Below are 20,336 nucleotides of genomic sequence, written 5' to 3' on the forward strand. Positions count from 1 at the left end.
TTTATCAGATGGAGGTTTGAAGACAATAACACAGAAATTATTGAAATCCACTGATTAATATGCAAATTACCTCATTAGTATGCATAGAATATGACAGTGATAGAATACCGGTAATATTGAATCTGAATTAGGTTTTATCAGATGGAGGTTTGAAGACAATAACACAGAAATTATTGAAATCCACTGATTAATATGCAAATTACCTCATTAGTATGCATAGAATATGACAGTGATAGAATACCGGTAATATTAAATTTGAATTAGGTTTTTTTCAGATGGAGGTTTGAAAACAACACAGAAATTATTGAAATCTGCTGATTAATATGCAAATTACCTCATTAGTTATGCATAGAATATGACAGTGATAGAATACCGGTAATATTGAATCTGAATTAGGTTTTTATCAGAAGGAGGTTTGAAGACAATAACACAGAAATTATTGAAATCTACTGATTAATATGCAAATTACCTCATTAGTTTGCATGGAATATGAGTGATAGAATACCGGTAATATTGAATCTGAATTAGGTTTTTTTTCAGATGGAGGTTTGAAGACAACACAGAAATTATTGAAATCTACTGATTAATATGCAAATTACCTCATTAGTTATGCATAGAATATGACAGTGATAGAATACCGGTAATATTGAATCTGAATTAGGTTTTTATCAGATGGAGGTTTGAAGACAATAACACAGAAATTATTGAAATCTACTGATTAATATGCAAATTACCTCATTAGTTTGCATGGAATATGAGTGATAGAATACCGGTAATATTGAATCTGAATTAGGTTTTTTTTCAGATGGAGGTTTGAAGACAACACAGAAATTATTGAAATCTACTGATTAATATGCAAATTACCTCATTAGTTATGCATAGAATATGACAGTGATAGAATACCTGTAATATTGAATCTGAATTAGGTTTTTATCAGATAGAGGTTTGAAGACAATAACACAGAAATTATTGAAATCCACTAATTACATTTTGCAATATGCAAATTACCTCATTAGTATGCATAGAATATGACAATGATAGAATAATACTGAATCTGAATTAGGTTTTTTTTCAAATGAAGGTTTGAAGACAATAACACAGAAATTATTGAAATCCACTAATTACATTTTGTAATATGCAAATTACTTCATTAGTATGCATATAATATGACAGTAATAGAATAATACTGAATCTGAATTAGTCTTAGAGACGACATGTGTTGATGCATAGACATCATAATAAAATGAGGCAACAGCTTTCTGCAGACATGGCAAGGAGCTATAAATAGCCCTTATACAAAATGTTGCCCGTGATAAAACACACAATATGCTGTAAGCTGTGATATCTTGAATATGTAATACGCAATCTAATACTAAATCTTAAGTTTGCTGCTAGGTCTGATTAATACTCACATGCCCTTTTCCTTTTCCATTTACTTCTACATAAGATTGAATTATCGATGATAACTTTTTTACTTGTGACCCTGCATATTTTTGTAAATGTTAAAATTAACTCTACTGATTAAAACTAAGATGATAATAAATCTAGCCAAGACATAAACTTCGTAACATACATTGTATCATAAATGAAACAAAACAAATTAGTTGCTGTTAAGTTATGCAAGATTTAGCTTTAACGAGTTACGAGCCGAATTAAAAATATATTTCGTCTTCATGCTTTCATTATTTTGAGTCCATATTATCGGGATATCGAGAAAAATCCATGCATGGCACAGTCCCTGTTGGTTATCAAATTTAAGATATATACTTTTGTTTATAGTAATATAGTTTGAGCACAAACATGTCAGAGATATGAATCCAGAAGCTGATGCTTGATTGTCATTCAGTCATCTTGTATCTGATCGTCAAACGAGTATATGATTTGTTGATATATCCATATCCATGGATAATCAAAGTAAGCAAATAACACTGAATAAACGGCAAAGTAAATACTACGTCTAATTATAGTAAACACGTACTGCGTGCGTGACTCGAACTGGCGCTCGCATACGACACCTAATCGCCTAGCTTCATGCCACTACACGTCTTCCCCTCGGCCACCGGGCATCCCCAAAAAAGGATGCTTAATTACGTGCAGAGAACATGAAACCCGTCCACGCGATCCGCGCCACGCAGCGTGGTCAGAATGCGGCAAAGGCCTTCAGATCTGGCTAGTATGCTGTGTGGCGCGGATCGCGTGGACGGGTTTCATGTTCTCTGCACGTAATAAGCTCGGTTATTAAGCATCCTTATTTGGGGATGCCCGGTGGCCGAGGGGAAGACGTGTAGTGGCATGAAGCTAGGCGATTAGGTGCCGTATGAGAGCGCCGGTTCGAGTCACGCACGCAGTACGTGTTTACTATAATTAGACGTAGTATTTACCTTGCCGTTTATTAGGTGTTATTTGCTTACTTTACTTCCTATGTCAACAGCAACTATGAGTCCATGGATAATCCGAGAGCACACGTACACGTAACAAGTGCCACTAAAATCAGACATACATGTATATGTACTGCTTTGAGAAGTATAACAGAAACACACATAAGCCAAAAATTACATTTTACTCTCTTCCAACCAGATATGCATCTCTGTCACTTTACGTAAGTGTATAAGTTACTAATAGAGAAAATGGGGTACATACACACATATAAGGTAATCACAGAATTGAGAAGTAAAAACAAAAGTACATGCATCGATTGTGGAAACATTTTTCTGTTAATTTTGTGATTTTCCATTCACTTTGAGATCTTGTGAAAGATGCAGACTTAAAGACAGCCACAAAAATAGAATGATTGATTGAATTTAGATTTGAAGAGGATAATATTGCATTACATTATCAAACATGGTAATACCCTAAAAGACTTAGCATTTCACAAACCTTATGTGATGTTCAGATGCCACTACAACGCTATGACCTTTGTTTATCCTGTTTTTTTGTTTCATGTTATGCGTAACACAGGATCTTGCAGTAAACAGAAAATGGCATATTGACCAGAACTATTTTTTTTTCTAGGCCTTGTATGTCTACAAAGGACTTATCTATGATTTGTTTATTGTCCTGAAAATAGTTTCAATCATTTTTACAGTATTTTTTTAAAAAAAAATAGAAAACAAGTCCTCATTGGTTTTTATTTAAATAATAAACAAATTTAACTGAAATGAGTCGGCCATTTTGAATCAGAACATACAACAAATATGACGTACAATGTATTTGTAAAGTTTGATTGAGATCAATCAACGCATGTTAGCATTTGTATTCAGCTATTTTAAAACTGATCTGAAAAAAAATTATGATCCCATCAAATTTATGTTCTATGTATTCAGCAAGATGGACAATGGCTGTCAGGTATAACAAAGATTTGTAATGGCAGAAATTTTGATGCACCACCATATGGTAGTCTTGAATCAAATGGTCAAATAATACACATGATTATGTGAGAAAAGATGTATGATGCATTTATAAAGTTTGAATGTGATAAGTCAAGGCATGTCAGAGATACTGCGTTGAACCATATTTCATTAAAAAAAATGGCCACCAGATGGTCATTTTGAATCTGAAAACAACGTACATTAAAGTCCTATACTGTCCAACGTACATGTATGTACCAAATTTGAATAGAACCCATCCATACATTGACAGAATGGCAGAAATGCATGATTTTGATGAATTTTCAACATTAAAATGGTTACCATTTGTCCATCTTGAATCAGGTCATGAAACAAATGGACGTGCTTATGTAGCCCATGATATATGATGTGTATGTAAATTTTGAATGTGATCGGCTGAGGCATGTTCGAGATACAGATGGAGATGGATGGAATAACGGACAGTCGCACAGAGGTCAATCCATAAAGTCGGTTTTTGAGAATAACATTTGAAATGACCTATATTTATGACACAACTTAATTGTTATGCGAATCATGTAATTCATCACACATTATTGTATCCGAGAAGCGTAATTAATTTCTCTTTTAATTAAAAAAGCAGAAGAAACCATTTTTGACTATTTTGGAGACAAGATATACAATCTATGGAAGTACAAAGGTCACCTATATCAATGTGTTAATTACTCCAAATTGAGAGAGTCATGAAATCTGACATTCACACCTGCGATCTCATTACCACTATCAAATTAGACCTGTATGGTTAATCATGCATATATATTATACGCTTTGCATTGACAATTGCACCAAAAACAGATACACTGGAAATTGTTTAATTTCTGCAGTGAGGAATATTTGCGATTTGACTGTTTATTGCAGTCATTCAGCGTAACATTTTGTTGTTGTTGTCACTGCTACAGAATTTTAAGATTCACAAAAATTTGTCTCTAAAAACTTTGAGCAGTTTTCAATCATATACTAACCCACTGAGCATTAAATCAATTTAAGTAATTTTTCAGAAATTAAACCTGACTAATTTATTCAATTTTCAAAATTTTTATCAAGATCTGGTCCAAAATTTGTAAAAAAAATATTAGAAAATTATTAGAAATATGCAAAATATGCCACTAAAATCTTGGCGAGAAATGTTATGTCACTGAAAGAGTTAAATGTGGGAGGCTGTAGATGACAACATATAAAAAAAAACACTATTCCATATGAACTAATGGAATAAGTTGAATATTTAATATGTTTTTTTATAATCAGCCTCATACGTAAACTTTTTTTTCCAATCAATAACTAAGACATTATGTGGCTTAGAGATTATTGTAATTTTCTAGAAATAATACCTCAAATTGATGAAGATGAAAATCATTGAAATGTCAGACCATCAAATGTTTCATATAATAGTCTCAAGATCTGAATGCAGTAACAGAATAATCTGAGTGCAAAGAGACATAAACACAGCTGTAAATTTCCAGTTTCAATCACTCACTTTGAGCTCAAATGCACCAGCCATCCTTAAGTACCTGCTGACCCCAACCTTGCACCCCCCCCCACCCACAGATACATGCCCGTAATCATGCGTGTGTGCGCGTTAGTATGGTTTGCTTCTGTAAACTACTTTATTCTTGCTATATTTAACTTTCACTGAAAGGACATTTTGAATGTTGTGTATGAAGTTTTTTCTCACCTGATTTTTGATGAGTTGAATGTAAAGTATTAGAAAAAAATGTATATTCGCTGGATTTTATTTTCACTGAAACACTCCTTGAAAATAAATTTCAAGTGAAAATAATATTCTTTACAGTAATCGATGTTTTGCCCTTTAATAAAGTGTTCACATCATGTTTGTAATTCTGCTTTAATCTCTCTTTAATACATAAAATCAATTTGTTGTGGATGTAATGAGATGTAATTTGACAGCTCTATCATCGTCAAATTATCTATGTCATACAAGATTGTGATGACAATGCAATGAGATAACCAAAGATTGTTGTTCAAAACTTAATGCAATATGAAAATGTTTTTATTGTGCGGTGGCAGATCAGTTTATATTAAAGCCACTAAATCTATCGATTACACCAAAAAACTTTTTTTTTTATAGAATCAATGAAATATAATTTTCCATCACCTAATTAAAGCAGTCCATTCATCCTGCTATGTCACGTGGGACCCATGTACATGTACATCCAACAGTGTGTTGGAATTACAGTATTTAATCACACAAAATTTTGTTGATCATTTTGTGACGTCCATGGCAATTTGAAAATTGTTGTAGTTGTTTTTTTATTTTTATCAACCACAATAAACAGAAAATGTGTGAAACTACGAATTATCTGTATCTTAAAACTCATTGAGAAAAGTGTCACCACCATGAGCAAGTCAAATGCATTGAGGGCGCTGTATTCAACTTAGGGGTGGACCATTAGAAACTCAAGGTGGGGCAATGGCAGAAAAAAATATGTAAAATATGTTTTTGTTTTGTTTTGTGATATCTTTTTTGTTTCCATGATGAATTTCCTGTAATTTTTTTCCACTATATGAAATATATTATCTTCAAAATTTAGGTGTGCATTATTAACTTCCTGATTCCTGCTTTTTTTTTTATTTCGCTACCCCCTTGAGTTTCTAATAGTGAACTCACAATAACCTCACAGAATTCGTGGAATAATTGATACCAATACATAAACTGCTGATGCATACACCATATTTTAATTGGTAACAGTTATTTTTAAAAAGTTATTAATTAGCATGAATAAAAATGACAATTAATAATCCTTTACGCATTTTTTCTCATCAATGAGTCATCCTGGTTACACTCAAAGATTAATTTATCATAGTCGGCCATTATTTCTGCAATAATATTGTGCATAACTAGGTTAAATGAACAGTTAATGTTTTTCAGATTTCAGAGACAAATAATGATAAACATGTACATGTATACTACAGTAACTGTAAAATGACTAATTTTCACTGGGTTTAAATTGCGCTGATTTATTGTTTCAGGCATATTCAGTGGGTTTTAAATTCACAGGTTTATCATTTAGATAATGTGTTCTATGCTAAATTTTACATATTCACTGGGTTTTAATTTAGCACATTTTCCAGTCAGCGAAATAAGCAAAATTAAAACCCAGTGAATAATTAACCCTTTACAGTATACTATAATGACATTAAACAACGTTAAAGTGACACAAACACAGCGTGAAATTTAACACATTCAGCACCATGGAGCTTATGTCACACACAAAGTATATGGAGTCAAATTTGTAAGGCCTCCTATGTGAATTTAGAATGTATTTCTATGCAAAGTAGAACATCAATTATTCAACTTACCTTCCACTATCAGTTTATTATTTGTAAAATAGGCTTTCAAAGATATTCTACCTCTGCGCTCTGTGTGATCACAACCACACATATTCGGGGTCTGCTTTCGGCATCTTTTATGCACGTTCATATCACAACCTGTTAACAACAAAATAACATAAATGAACAAATGAAAAATATTCTTGAAATAACAAATAAATGAATATTAAAAACTAGTTTATATTAGAAATGCAAATGAATAGTTTAAATAAATAAAAATTGTGCATACCCAAACACATTTCCATGGAAACAATGACTTTGTGATCTCTCATAGCGTTAAATCATGCGTCTCTGTTTTCCCTCTTATTTTCACATATTGTTTATAGAAAGCGTGAAAATTGTAAAAGCATTTACAAATTCTTGATATTTTGCTGAGTGAAAACATTTCATATAATAAATATTAAAAATAAATAAAAATTGTGGATACCCACTAATACATTTCCGTGGAAACAATGACTTTGCGATTCCCCAAAGCATTAAATTCCACTTTGTGATCATTTTGGATTGGAAAATGGGCAAAATATATACAAATGTAGTTAATAATTCATTGCAATTCTAAGCCCCAAGTTTTTTTTTATTTTTCATAGCGTAGAACGGCCAATCACAACGAAAATTTCTGTCTCAAAAACATGCTAGCTGCGACCCACCTTAAAGGTGGGTCAGCGTACCTCATTATTGAAGAACACTTTATTAATAGTACGATCAATATAATCCACTGAGTGTCATTCACATAGCCGCTTGTTGTACCAATATAAGTACATTGATCTAGTCTAATGCACCTAACCAATCCAGATCTACTTGATCTACTATATAAAAAAGAATTTCATATATCAACATCAAACTACATGTATATCCAAAAACCACAACTGATGATTGCAAGTTTTGTAATAGCCAATCTGTCACCATGGCAATCAAAGAGGAATTTAGCATTTGTGTAACTTTGTGGCGCAAGTCTTTCATTGGTTTTTTAGCCCAGTTGTTAAGTTTGTTACCAATAAAGTTACAAAGTTAGCCCATAGTGCATTAAGTGAGCTAGCTCCTTTAGCCATCCAAGTGAGCCCATAGTGCATTAAGTGGGCACATTCTTCTAGCCATCAAAGTGAGCTAGCACTTCTAGCCATCCAAGTTAGCCCACAGTGCATTAAGTGAGCTCACTCTTATAGCCTTCCAAGTTAGCCCATAGTGCATTAAGTGGGGCTCACTCCACTAGCCACTCAAGTTACCCATAGTGCATTAAGTGGGCTCACTCTTCTAGCCATCCAAGTTAGCCCATAGTGCATTAAGTGAGCTCGCTCTTCTAGCCATCTAAGTTAGCCCATAGTGCATTAAGTGGACTCACACTTCTAGCCATCCAAGTTAGCTCATAGTGCATTAAGTGGGCTAGTACTTCTAGCCATCCAAGTTAGCTGATAGTGCATTAAGTGGCTCACTCATCTAGCCATCCAAGTTAGCCCATAGTGCATTAAGTGGACTCACACTTCTAGCCATCCAAGTTAGCTCATAGTGCATTAAGTGGGCTAGTACTTCTAGCCATCCAAGTTAGCTGATAGTGCATTAAGTGGGCTCACTCCTGTAGCCATCCAAGTTACCCATAGTGCATTAAGTGGGCTCACTCTTCTAGCCATCCAAGTTAGCCCATAGTGCATTAAGTGAGCTCGCTCTTCTAGCCATCTAAGTTAGCCCATAGTGCATTAAGTGGACTCACACTTCTAGCCATCCAAGTTAGCTCATAGTGCATTAAGTGGGCTAGTACTTCTAGCCATCCAAGTTAGCTGATAGTGCATTAAGTGGGCTCACTCCTGTAGCCATCCAAGTTAGCCCATAGTGCATTAAGTGGCTCACTCATCTAGCCATCCAAGTTAGCCCATAGTGCATTAAGTGGGCTCACTCTTCTAGCCATCCAAGTTAGCCCATAGTGCATTAAGTGGGCTCACTCTTCTAGCCATCCAAGTTAGCCCATAGTGCATTAAGTGGGCTCACTCTTCTAGCCATCCAAGTTAGCCCATAGTGCATTAAGTTAGCTCACTCTTCTAACCTTCCAAGTTGGCCCATAGTGCATCAAGTGGGCTCACTCTTCTAGCCATACAAGTTAGCCCATGGTGCATTAAGTGGACTAGCTCTTCTAGCCATCCAAGTTAGTCCATAGTGCATTAAGTGGGCTCACTCTTCTAGCCATTCAAGTTAGCCCATAATGCATTAAGTGGGCTCGCATCCAAGTGAGCCCATAGTGCATTTAGTGGGCACATTCTTCTAGCCATCAAAGTGAGCTAGCACTTCTAGCCATCCAAGTTAGCCCACAGTGCATTAAGTGGGCTCACTCTTATAGCCTTCCAAGTTACCCATAGTGCATTAAGTGGGCTCGCATCCAAGTTAGCCCATAGTGCATTAAGTGAGCTCACTCTTCTAGCCATCCAAGTTAGCCCATAGTGCATTAAGTGGGCTCACTCTTCTAGCCATCCAAGTTAGCCCATAGTGCATTAAGTGGGCTCGCTCTTCTAGCCATCTAAGTTAGCCCATAGTGCATTAAGTGAGCTCGCTCTTCTAGCCATCCAAGTTAGCCCATAGTGCATTAAGTGGGCTCACTCTTCTAGCCATCCAAGTTAGCCCATAGTGCATTAAGTGGGCTCACTCTTCTAGCCATACAAGTTAGCCCATGGTGCATTAAGTGGACTAGTTCCTCTAGCCATCCAAGTTAGCCCATAGTGCATTAAGTGAGCTCACTCTTCTAGCCATCCAAGTAAACCCATAGTCCATTAATTTTGTATGCTAGCTCCTTTAGCCATCCAAGTAAACCCATAGTACATTAAGTTCATATGCTAGCACTTCTAGCCATCCAAGTTAGCCCATAGTACATTAAGTTCATATGCTAGCTCCTCTAGCCATCCAAGTAAACCCATAGTACATTAAGTTCATATGCTAGCACTTCTAGCCATCCAAACTAGCCCATAGTACATTAAGTTCATATGCTAGCACTTCTAGCCATCCAAGTAAACCCATAGTACATTAAGTTCATATGCTAGCATTTCTAGCCATCCAAGTTAGCCCATAGTACATTAAGTTCATATGCTAGCTCCTCTAGCCATCCAAGTAAACCCATAGTACATTAAGTTCATATGCTAGCACTTCTAGCCATCCAAGTAAACCCATAGTACATTAAGTTCATATGCTAGCACTTCTAGCCATCCAAGTTAGCCCATAGTACATTAAGTTCATATGCTAGCATTTCTAGCCATCCAAGTTAGCCCATAGTACATTAAGTTCATATGCTAGCACTTCTAGCCATCCAAGTTAGCCCATAGTACATTAAGTTCATATGCTAGCATTTCTAGCCATCCAAGTTAGCCCATAGTACATTAAGTTCATATGCTAGCACTTCTAGCCATCCAAGTAAACCCATAGTACATTAAGTTCATATGCTAGCATTTCTAGCCATCCAAGTTAGCCCATAGTACATTAAGTTCATATGCTAGCACTTCTAGCCATCCAAGTTAGCCCATAGTACATTAAGTTCATATGCTAGCACTTCTAGCCATCCAAGTAAACCCATAGTACATTAAGTTCATATGCTAGCACTTCTAGCCATCCAAGTTAGCCCATAGTACATTAAGTTCATATGCTAGCACTTCTAGCCATCCAAGTAAACCCATAGTACATTAAGTTCATATGCTAGCACTTCTAGCCATCCAAGTAAACCCATAGTACATTAAGTTCATATGCTAGCATTTCTAGCCATCCAAGTTAGCCCATAGTACATTAAGTTCATATGCTAGCACTTCTAGCCATCCAAGTTAGCCCATAGTACATTAAGTTCATATGCTAGCACTTCTAGCCATCCAAGTAAACCCATAGTACATTAAGTTCATATGCTAGCACTTCTAGCCATCCAAGTAAACCCATAGTACATTAAGTTCATATGCTAGCACTTCTAGCCATCCAAGTAAGCCCATAGTACATTAAGTTCATACATGTATGCTAGCACTTCTAGCCATCCAAGTAAACCCATAGTACATTAAGTTCATATGCTAGCATTTCTAGCCATCCAAGTTAGCCCATAGTACATTAAGTTCATATGCTAGCACTTCTAGCCATCCAAGTTAGCCCATAGTACATTAAGTTCATATGCTAGCACTTCTAGCCATCCAAGTAAACCCATAGTACATTAAGTTCATATGCTAGCACTTCTAGCCATTCAAATAAACCCATAGTACATTAAGTTCATATGCTAGCACTTCTAGCCATCCAAGTTAGCCCATAGTACATTAAGTTCATATGCTAGCACTTCTAGCCATCCAAGTAAACCCATAGTACATTAAGTTCATATGCTAGCACTTCTAGCCATCCAAGTTAGCCCATAGTACATTAAGTTCATATGCTAGCACTTCTAGCCATCCAAGTTAGCCCATAGTACATTAAGTTCATATCCTAGCACTTCTAGCCATCCAAGTTAGCCCATAGTACATTAAGTTCATATGCTAGCTCCTCTAGCCATCCAAGTAAACCCATAGTACATTAAGTTCATATGCTAGCACTTCTAGCCATCCAAGTAAACCCATAGTACATTAAGTTCATATGCTAGCACTTCTAGCCATCCAAGTTAGCCCATAGTACATTAAGTTCATATGCTAGCACTTCTAGCCATACAAGTTAGCCCATGGTGCATTAAGTGGACTAGTTCCTCTAGCCATCCAAGTTAGCCCATAGTGCATTAAGTGAGCTCACTCTTCTAGCCATCCAAGTAAACCCATAGTCCATTAATTTTGTATGCTAGCACTTCTAGCCATCCAAGTTAGCCCATAGTACATTAAGTTCATATGCTAGCACTTCTAGCCATCCAAGTTAGCCCATAGTACATTAAGTTCATATGCTAGCACTTCTAGCGATCCAAGTTAGCCCATAGTACATTAAGTTCATATGCTAGCACTTCTAGCCATCCAAGTTAGCCCATAGTGTGCATAAAGTGATGAGGGGGGTTCTTTGGTTGAGCATATATTTGCAAGCTCCATTCACATTCACAATAACGTTCTATTGCTCATACATGTCTGTTCCTGTGAGCATATAGATATAAACAGAAATTAAAATCTACTGAATAATTAATACAGTAGATGACATTTATGCATCAATAAGTCTATTAAATGAGGAACCAATTAACCATCACAGGATTATTACATGGTCAGGTTCACTCCCAAGTCTCCGTGGCAACTAATGCAACTACGCAATTTCAAGCTTCAGTGGAAATTAATGGTTGGTATTTTTTTTAATTAAGGCGGAATAGTAAAAAGAGATAATTTACATCTAAGCATTAAACTCTTTCAAGATTCATTTTGGCTGATTTAACATTTATTCAAAGTCCTGCCCTGACCATTCCACACATTTCATATTGAATGTACTGGAATTCTTATTCTCAAGATAAATACACCTACAATGCACCTGATCTTTAATGACAATCAATATATTTGGTGTGCAAACATGTAGCTAAATGCAGAATTCAACCTTGAGTTAAGGTAGAGATGCAGTTTATTTGGCTTGCTTTTTAATTGAGTAATTAGACAATGAAGATGGTATTATATATCCAACATGTTATATATTTTCTGAAAACTTATTATACAAACTTTGTAAAACTTGTCTTTATTTTAAATATCCAGAATGCGTTTTTGATTTTGGGTCAAAAATATGCTTTTTTGTACAAAAGTGGTTTAAAAAAAAATAGCTTAAAAACTTCAAGTCCATTTGTGGGTAAAATTACATCACTGGATACCTTGGTATACTACTAATTCAAATGCGTCCACTCATCTCTCTAACGACTTTCAAAGTCGCACAGCATGACCTCAAAGTTCACTCTTTTCTATTTTTGCATAATTTATATATCCATGCTAATTGCGGACTTGTTATTTTACCACGCATAATGTAATGATAAAAATTAAGAAAAAACGCTGAGGAAATATAATGTTTGGTTTGCTAGCGAGCGAGAACTGATTTGAGAATAATTGCACATGCACGTGAATTGAATGAACTATGACCCGTACAATCTCGATTTGCATATTGTCAATCAAAGGTCTTGTTATTTGGTTACTCATGCAAATTAGGCAATTGGACATAAACATTGCCACGTGTGAGTGTTTTTTATTTTTAACCAGAAAATAAACAGCAATTTTAACGGTGTTCCAATAAGAATTCATTGGTCAAATTTTCACAGAATGTTCTTTAGATAAAAATCTATATAAAAAACGAAAAAAACTATTTTTGATTGAAATTCACAAATAAAGTGCATCTCTACCTTAACTTTAACCCACTTTTGGAAAACATTTGTGAACATAGATTCACCAGGTCTTGATCCGGGTTATTTTAGTTCAGAGTCAGAAGGCTGGGTTTTGACCCAGAGTTTTTTGTTCAACCTTTAGATGAGACATGTGTGAACAAGGTCTTGGGGTTAAAACAATGCCCTAAAGGTGATTCAATAGTAGGAGAAGTAAGTGTGTGTGAATTAAATGAAAACCACTGTAAAGTATAAACAGAATGCAAGTCTAGCCACAGATAAGAAATCTCCCTGTCTCATAATTTGTGAACAAGGCTATAGTCACCTAATTCATCTATTGTTTACAAAATAATCTAACTTAATATAAAAAGCCTGCTCAAATTTATATTCTGCAGGTAATTTATGATAGCAAGCAAGTACACAATAACACTGATGTAATAGTAAAATGTCATTTAATTATTAGCATAAATTTATAACCATCATTTTAAATGCATACACATATATAAATCATAGTCAATTACTCAAATGTAAAATACCTATTAAAGCATCTTACATCACAAAAAATTAAAGATTAAAAGAAGAAAAATGATGCCACCTGCACTTGGAAATACAACTTCACAAGGGGAGGTAGCAGATTCTCAAATCATGGGGACTTCCAAAAAAACCCACATGATATGTGGTGAAAGTGGCTAGCTCTGGCAGCCAAGAATGAGTACCGGTAGCTCAAGTTGTAATGCTTTCCTGATTGGCTAATGATTCACCAACTCTAAAACCCTTACCATGATTGGGCTCAGTCTGCATCCTCATTAGCATACTACTTGGAAATTTATACACTTTCCTCAGACACAACAAACCAGCCTTCTTTGTTAATTACATGATAAAAAATGAAGGTTGATTTCCACTTAAGTTTAATTCTTCATCACTCATCCATAGTCTCAATAATAACCTTTTCACCACTAATGTACTTCCCTCTTTTCATCACAAATTCACAAAATAATCCTGTTTATAGTCTGCACTTTCCTTCAAAAGATTGGGACAAAAATAGCCTAAAATATTTTGAGTAAAAATTCAAATTTGACTACAATTTTGTCCGTTGACCCCAAAATTAGGGTTCATTTCCAGAAAAAAATTGAACATTTATAAGAAAAAAGTGCAGAAAAATTTGGGTAATGTGTATATATTGATCATAGAATGACACATCAAGGATTTGCAAAGTGGGAATGCAACTCCAATAGTGATTATATCCTGCATGATTAAACTGACTATTCAGAACTACTGAACTATCGAAATCATATGAATTTCTGGTCTGTTTTCTCAATTGTTAAAGTAACCTCAAAGAACATCTCTTTTCAAAAAAACTTGAGACGCCACAGGGCATCCAGACACTGTCAATTAATTCTGAATGTTACAAAGTAAATGATTTCTGAAAAAAAGTAATTTAAATCTTAATGAATTCCAAACCATATTCTACATGAAAGTCACTTCATGCTGAGATACTGCTTTGATAAAGTCACCAAACAGACATTTGGTACATTTTATGAAATATATATGTTGACTTTCTCAATCAACGTAAATGTTAGCAGTACATTAAAGATATAATTGAGTCAAGATATCTAAGCTATTATCTTGTATACAAGTTTATTGGCAGCACTTTGTAATTTGACAGCAATCATGTACAATGATTATTTCAGTTGACTTTTAGTGAGCGAAAGATAAATAATGCAAACTACCAAATACTACTTTATTTTCACTTGCAATTGATTTACGTTGAAGGGATTATTCAGTGAAAATAAAATCTAGGAAAACAAGCAGCCTATCGGCTGAGATAGCTCCGCTGTTAGCAATGCACATTTCAATTAAAGAACTGAAGACATCATTAGAAAATGAACAATATGTATAGTATCAAAGCAATCGGACTTACAGGTTTTAACAAGAAGTCGAAAATATCACTTTCTACCAAAAATGACCAAAATATTCACCAAAATTAGAGAATTGAAGATATCATCACGAATTGAACAAATCTAAGAAAGGTCTACATGTAGTATCTATATAGTAATATCAAAGCAATTGAACTTTTGGTTTTTAACAAGTCGAAAATATCACTTTTTACCAAAAATTACAAAAATATTCACCAAAATTAGAGAATTGAAGATACCATCACAAAATGAACAAATCTGAGAGAGGTCCACATGTAGTACCTATATATGTAATATCAAAGCAATCAGACTATTGGTTTTTTTACAAGAAGTCGAAAATATCACTTTTTACCAAAAATGACAAAAATATTCACCAAAATTATAGAATCGAAGATACCATCACGAAATGAACAAATCTGAGAAAGGTCTACATGTAGTATCTAAATATGTAATATCAAAGCAATTGAACTATTGGTTTTTAACAAGAAGTCGAAAATATCACTTTTTACCAAAAATTACAAAAATATTCACCAAAATTAGAGAATTGAAGATATCATCACGAAATGAACAAATCTGAGAGAGGTTCACATGTAGTACCTATATATGTAATATCAAAGCAATCAGACTATTGGTTTCTAACAAGAAGTCGAAAATATCACTTTTTACCAAAAATTACAAAAATATTCACCAAAATTAGAGAATTAAAGATATCATTACAAAATGAACAAATCTGAGAGAGGTCCACATGTAGTACCTATATATGTAATATCAAAGCAATTGCACTTGTGGTTTTTAACAAGAAGTCGAAAATATCACTTTTTACCAAAAATGACAAAAATATTCACCAAAATTAAAGAATTGAAGATATCATCACGAAATGAACAAATCTGAGAGAGGTTCACATGTAGTACCTATATATGTAATATCAAAGCAATTGCACTTGTGGTTTTTAACAAGAAGTCGAAAATATCACTTTTTACCAAAAATGACAAAAATATTCACCAAAATTAAAGAATTGAAGATATCAACATGAAATGAACAAACCTAAGAGAGGTCTACCCAAGGTACATATACACCAAGTATCAAAGCATTCAGGCTTGTAGTTTTCAAGAAGAAGTCGAAAAAGTAAAACATTGACACGGACGACGACGACGGACAATCACTCATATGATAAGCTCCGCTCGACAAAGTCGACAGCGGAGCTAAAAAAAGGTATTGTCACTCATCAAAAATTAATGAAAATGAACTTCATACAAAATAATCAAAAATGTCTTTTCAGTGAAAATTAATTCCAGCTAAAATATTTTACAGGACAAGAATATATCTGTGACATTATTAATGATTAATGTTTTTTTCTCAACATAAAAACCATACATCTTCGATTCTACATTTTGAAAGTTGGCTTGCCATGTAAGTCGTGTACAATATAACAACATTTAAACGTGTACTGCATAACATGAGCGCTTTAGATTATGCCGTGTTTGGAACAATTCATAATTTATTTTAATTTGTCGTCTATGACTTAAAATTTATTTTATTTATGGGATATTGTTTAACCACATCTACTGTAAACTGCTTTAACCTTTTTCACCACCTGACTTTCTCGCCCAAATTTTTCTGCACTTTTTTCTTATATTTTCTCAATATTTCTGGAAATGAATCCTAATTTTGGAGCCAAAAGACAAAATTTGAGTGAATTTTCAGCTTTTATTCAAAAAATTTGGCAATTTTTGTTCGAATCTTCTGAAGGAAAGTGCAGACTATAAACAAGACTATTTTGTGAATTTGTGATGAAAACAGGGAATTGGTGGTAAAAAGGTTAATTTTGTGAGAAATAATTTTTGGGAGTTAGTGAAAATTGTGAAATTTTGTAGCTGCAGTGAAGATTTTCATACAGCAATATTGTTCAATTTATTCTTGCAGTCACAGGGAATCGACAAAGTCTGGCACAACACACTTAATTTGGTCTAAACGGACAATGAATCTTAAACACATTGTATACATCTCATGCAACCTAACACAACATGGTTAGAACACACAATACTTTAAGCCTTGCCCTTAATGGCATATATGTAACTGGTATTACAGTCATCTACATATTATGTTAGTGGTCGTAACATCGCACATGTAAATAACAATCCCAGACTACAAACTATCACCCTAGGCAGACAAATATGCAGAGGAGATCATAGTGACCACTTTTAGGTAGTCCCAAGAGATAATATATGAGCAACCTGTGTATAAAGACCACCTGTCTTGGGTGACCACCCTTTCAGCAATACTTTTGCATATTCACTTTTGTTTCAAGACCAAAATAATATTTTATACCCGGTAATATTTTTATTCATAAACAATTTTTAGCAAGCAAGATTCGTACAGGTAACTTGCACTTTCCTCAGAATGTCCTTATCAATCTTATCAATAACCCAATCAACTCCCCCCAGACGATTGAAGTGATTGATTGATACAATTGATTGTATGATTGATTGTATGATTGATTCATACAGATAATTTACAACAGTTTTTTTACTTTCTTTGTAATATGGAAACAGACAACAACTTAGCCATATTACATAATTAGACAAACATTAATTAGTACAAAATATGCGCCAGGGAAAGTGAGCTTGACATAAAATGTAGCAAACTGTTTTCATAACATTAGATCATAGCAATGTTCATAGGGACTTTCCTAGTTAGTAGTTAGCCATCTCCCAATATGAATCTTGTTTGCACTCACTTGACTTGAGTCAAATTAATTTGATTTTCAATAAATGTGCAACTGTACCATCTCATTATTTTCTGGACATAGTATGTTGAATGTATGAAATGGCAATCAATGAAAACAAGTCATTGAAAATGACACAGTCCCCGTTAAATTTTTGAAAGTTTTCTTTGTGCTCGTCATATTAAAGCGGAGGGGTTGTTGTGAGCGTGTCCTTGAAACTCGAGTCCCAAGTGGCGTATACAACAGATTGTTTATTCACATCAAATTCGAACATGTGGTACATAAATCTTGGAAATATAGTAGTAAGGCCAAAAAGTCAGATGGCTGTCAATCGGCCATCCTTGATCCGATTTTGAAACGAATTGTCCTGGACATGTATAACATGTAAAAGGTATGTGCCAAATTTAAATGAAAACTGACAAAGCATGTCCAAAATATGAAATTTTCAAAAAACAAGATGGCTGCCAGTCGGCTATTTTGAATTGAATCGTTAAACCACTGCATGTGCATATGTCCCACATAAAGTACTAGGCACATGCAAAGAATGAATGGAATCGGTCCAAATGATTTTGAGATATTACTCTGGACGGACAGACGGAGACCGAATTATAAGTTCCCGTTTTCGGACTTCGTCCGAACGGAGACTAAAAATAATCTAACTTTCATATACAGGTAAGAACCACCTGTCTAAAAGACTGTTTTGGTTATGTCCCTTGGGTGGTCTCTATACACAGGTTTGACTGTACCTTGTGTGGTCATTATACACAGGTTTTACTGTACCCTGGGTGGTCATTATACACAGGTTTTACTGTACCTTGGGTGGTCATTATACACATGTTTTACTGTACCTTGTGTGGTCATTATACACAGGTTTTACTGTACCTTGGGTGGTCACGATACACATTCAGGTTTGATTTATAAAACATGCATCCCCCAAATATTATGAAAACCTGCTACGTTTTGTGACAATTTAAAGCAGATATAAAATGTGTTGATATATGAAAAGTGTGATTAATATCATACATGTGATACAATGTACTTAATAATACTTTTACTTTTTTCTTTTAAAGTTAGATTTGTGGAGTATTTGTGGGTGCGCCAGTAAGTCTTGTGCCTATGGAGAGATTAATTGCATACATACTTATTTATTTACTAGAAATTTAAATTACTTGGGTGTTATATAATAAAATGACTGACCCATATGACCTCACTCGTAGTTTATATGGTATGAAAGTTTTTTTTATGAGGATGTGATGTATACATGCTATATTTTCACTCACTTTTCTTGGAGGAAAAACAGCTGCAGGACACACCAAAGTAAGGCATTCAACTGAGGTTTAATTACACATCTGGCAGAAAAACCAGATACCGATATGTGAAAAAAAAATGTATGGATGTACAATGTAGAACATCATGGGAATAAAATTGGTCCCGGAACATAAACAAACGCACAGACATAAACCACGTAAAATATTACTTTTCGCTGCATGCTATTTCAGGCTGAGCTAGGGCATATAATGTGACTACATGTACAAGCATGCAAGGGGTCATCACAAGAATACCACAAAGCAAAGGACAGTACAGGATCACATCAACCTCCAAGTATTATCAATTTGAAAATTTATTTATACAAAACTAAATACTGGGATTTAAAAGTACTTTATTTTTTTTCGTTTGAAATTAATTTTCAATATTTTCGGTGAATGGATGATTCAGTGAAAATAAATTCCAAGAATATACCTTTTTTCCTATATTTTACATTCAACTTGCCAAAAATCAATGAAAATAAAATCCATACAAAACACGCAAAAATTCTTTTCAGTGAATGGCTGACAATTTAGGTTCAAAATGATGTTTTTTTTTGGTGTTTTTTTAATTTAAATAATCATAGATTAAACAAAGTGCAAGCACTAGCACCTCCACCTCTAACATTCATTCCAACATTCTAACTTTTAGTAATAGTGACACAAAACGGTAGCTATCATAATAAGAATACAACTACAAATTACCCTCAGTAGGAATTGTTGACAAAATAATTTATTATACTTCATCAACTTTCATTTTTTAATATTTTTACTCCAGGCGTAGATAAAAACATATGCGATACCAATTTAAGAATCTAACTAATCAAACTAAAGTCAATCACCAGAAAGGAACGATTGATTCAGTCTGTCACACTTAGAATCAGTACCATTAGATGAACCATGTTTGTTACATTATTCAAGACATCACACAGTAATTGAGTCAAGACATGTTAATGTTTGTACGTCATGGCAACAACAATTTTGTGTATTATATATACTATTAGTATGAAGCAATTACAACTTCAGCTACAGAATGAAATTAAATCCAGCCATTTCATATTTTTTTCATAATTTATATTGAGGAATTTAAGCTACCCCCCCTAAAAAAAGGTATCAATACAATATTATTCTATTATATGATCACTATTATTTAACATTTAATAAATTGCAGTTTCAAAATATTAATTCATATGTACACATTGCTAAATGTATAGCGATTTAAATAACAATAGTGTAATATTTCATAAAAATAATCCAGGCCCAAATATTTTTATTAAATCACGAATAAAATCACTTATTGAAAACTATATACAGCTATATGGATATCATATTTGAATGTAAAGACCAGCTGTCATAACACAGACATCACTACTTTACTCAGTCACA

At 34.1% G+C, this 20,336-nt stretch overlaps 1 protein-coding gene across 1 annotated transcript in view; it reads right to left on the minus strand.

Moving 5' to 3' along the window:
• Positions 1-20,336, minus strand: part of LOC100370447 (calcium-dependent protein kinase C-like) — a 112,768-nt gene that overhangs the window by 20,475 nt on the left and 71,957 nt on the right. The window contains exon 5 of the mRNA XM_002731338.4: positions 6,723-6,851. Coding sequence (XP_002731384.1) covers positions 6,723-6,851 — 129 coding nt within the window. The remainder of the gene's footprint in view (positions 1-6,722; positions 6,852-20,336) is intronic.

The sequence above is a fragment of the Saccoglossus kowalevskii genome, chromosome 8 (assembly GCF_978046115.1).
Source record: "Saccoglossus kowalevskii chromosome 8, keSacKowa6.1, whole genome shotgun sequence".
Classification (NCBI taxonomy): Eukaryota; Metazoa; Hemichordata; class Enteropneusta; family Harrimaniidae; genus Saccoglossus; species Saccoglossus kowalevskii.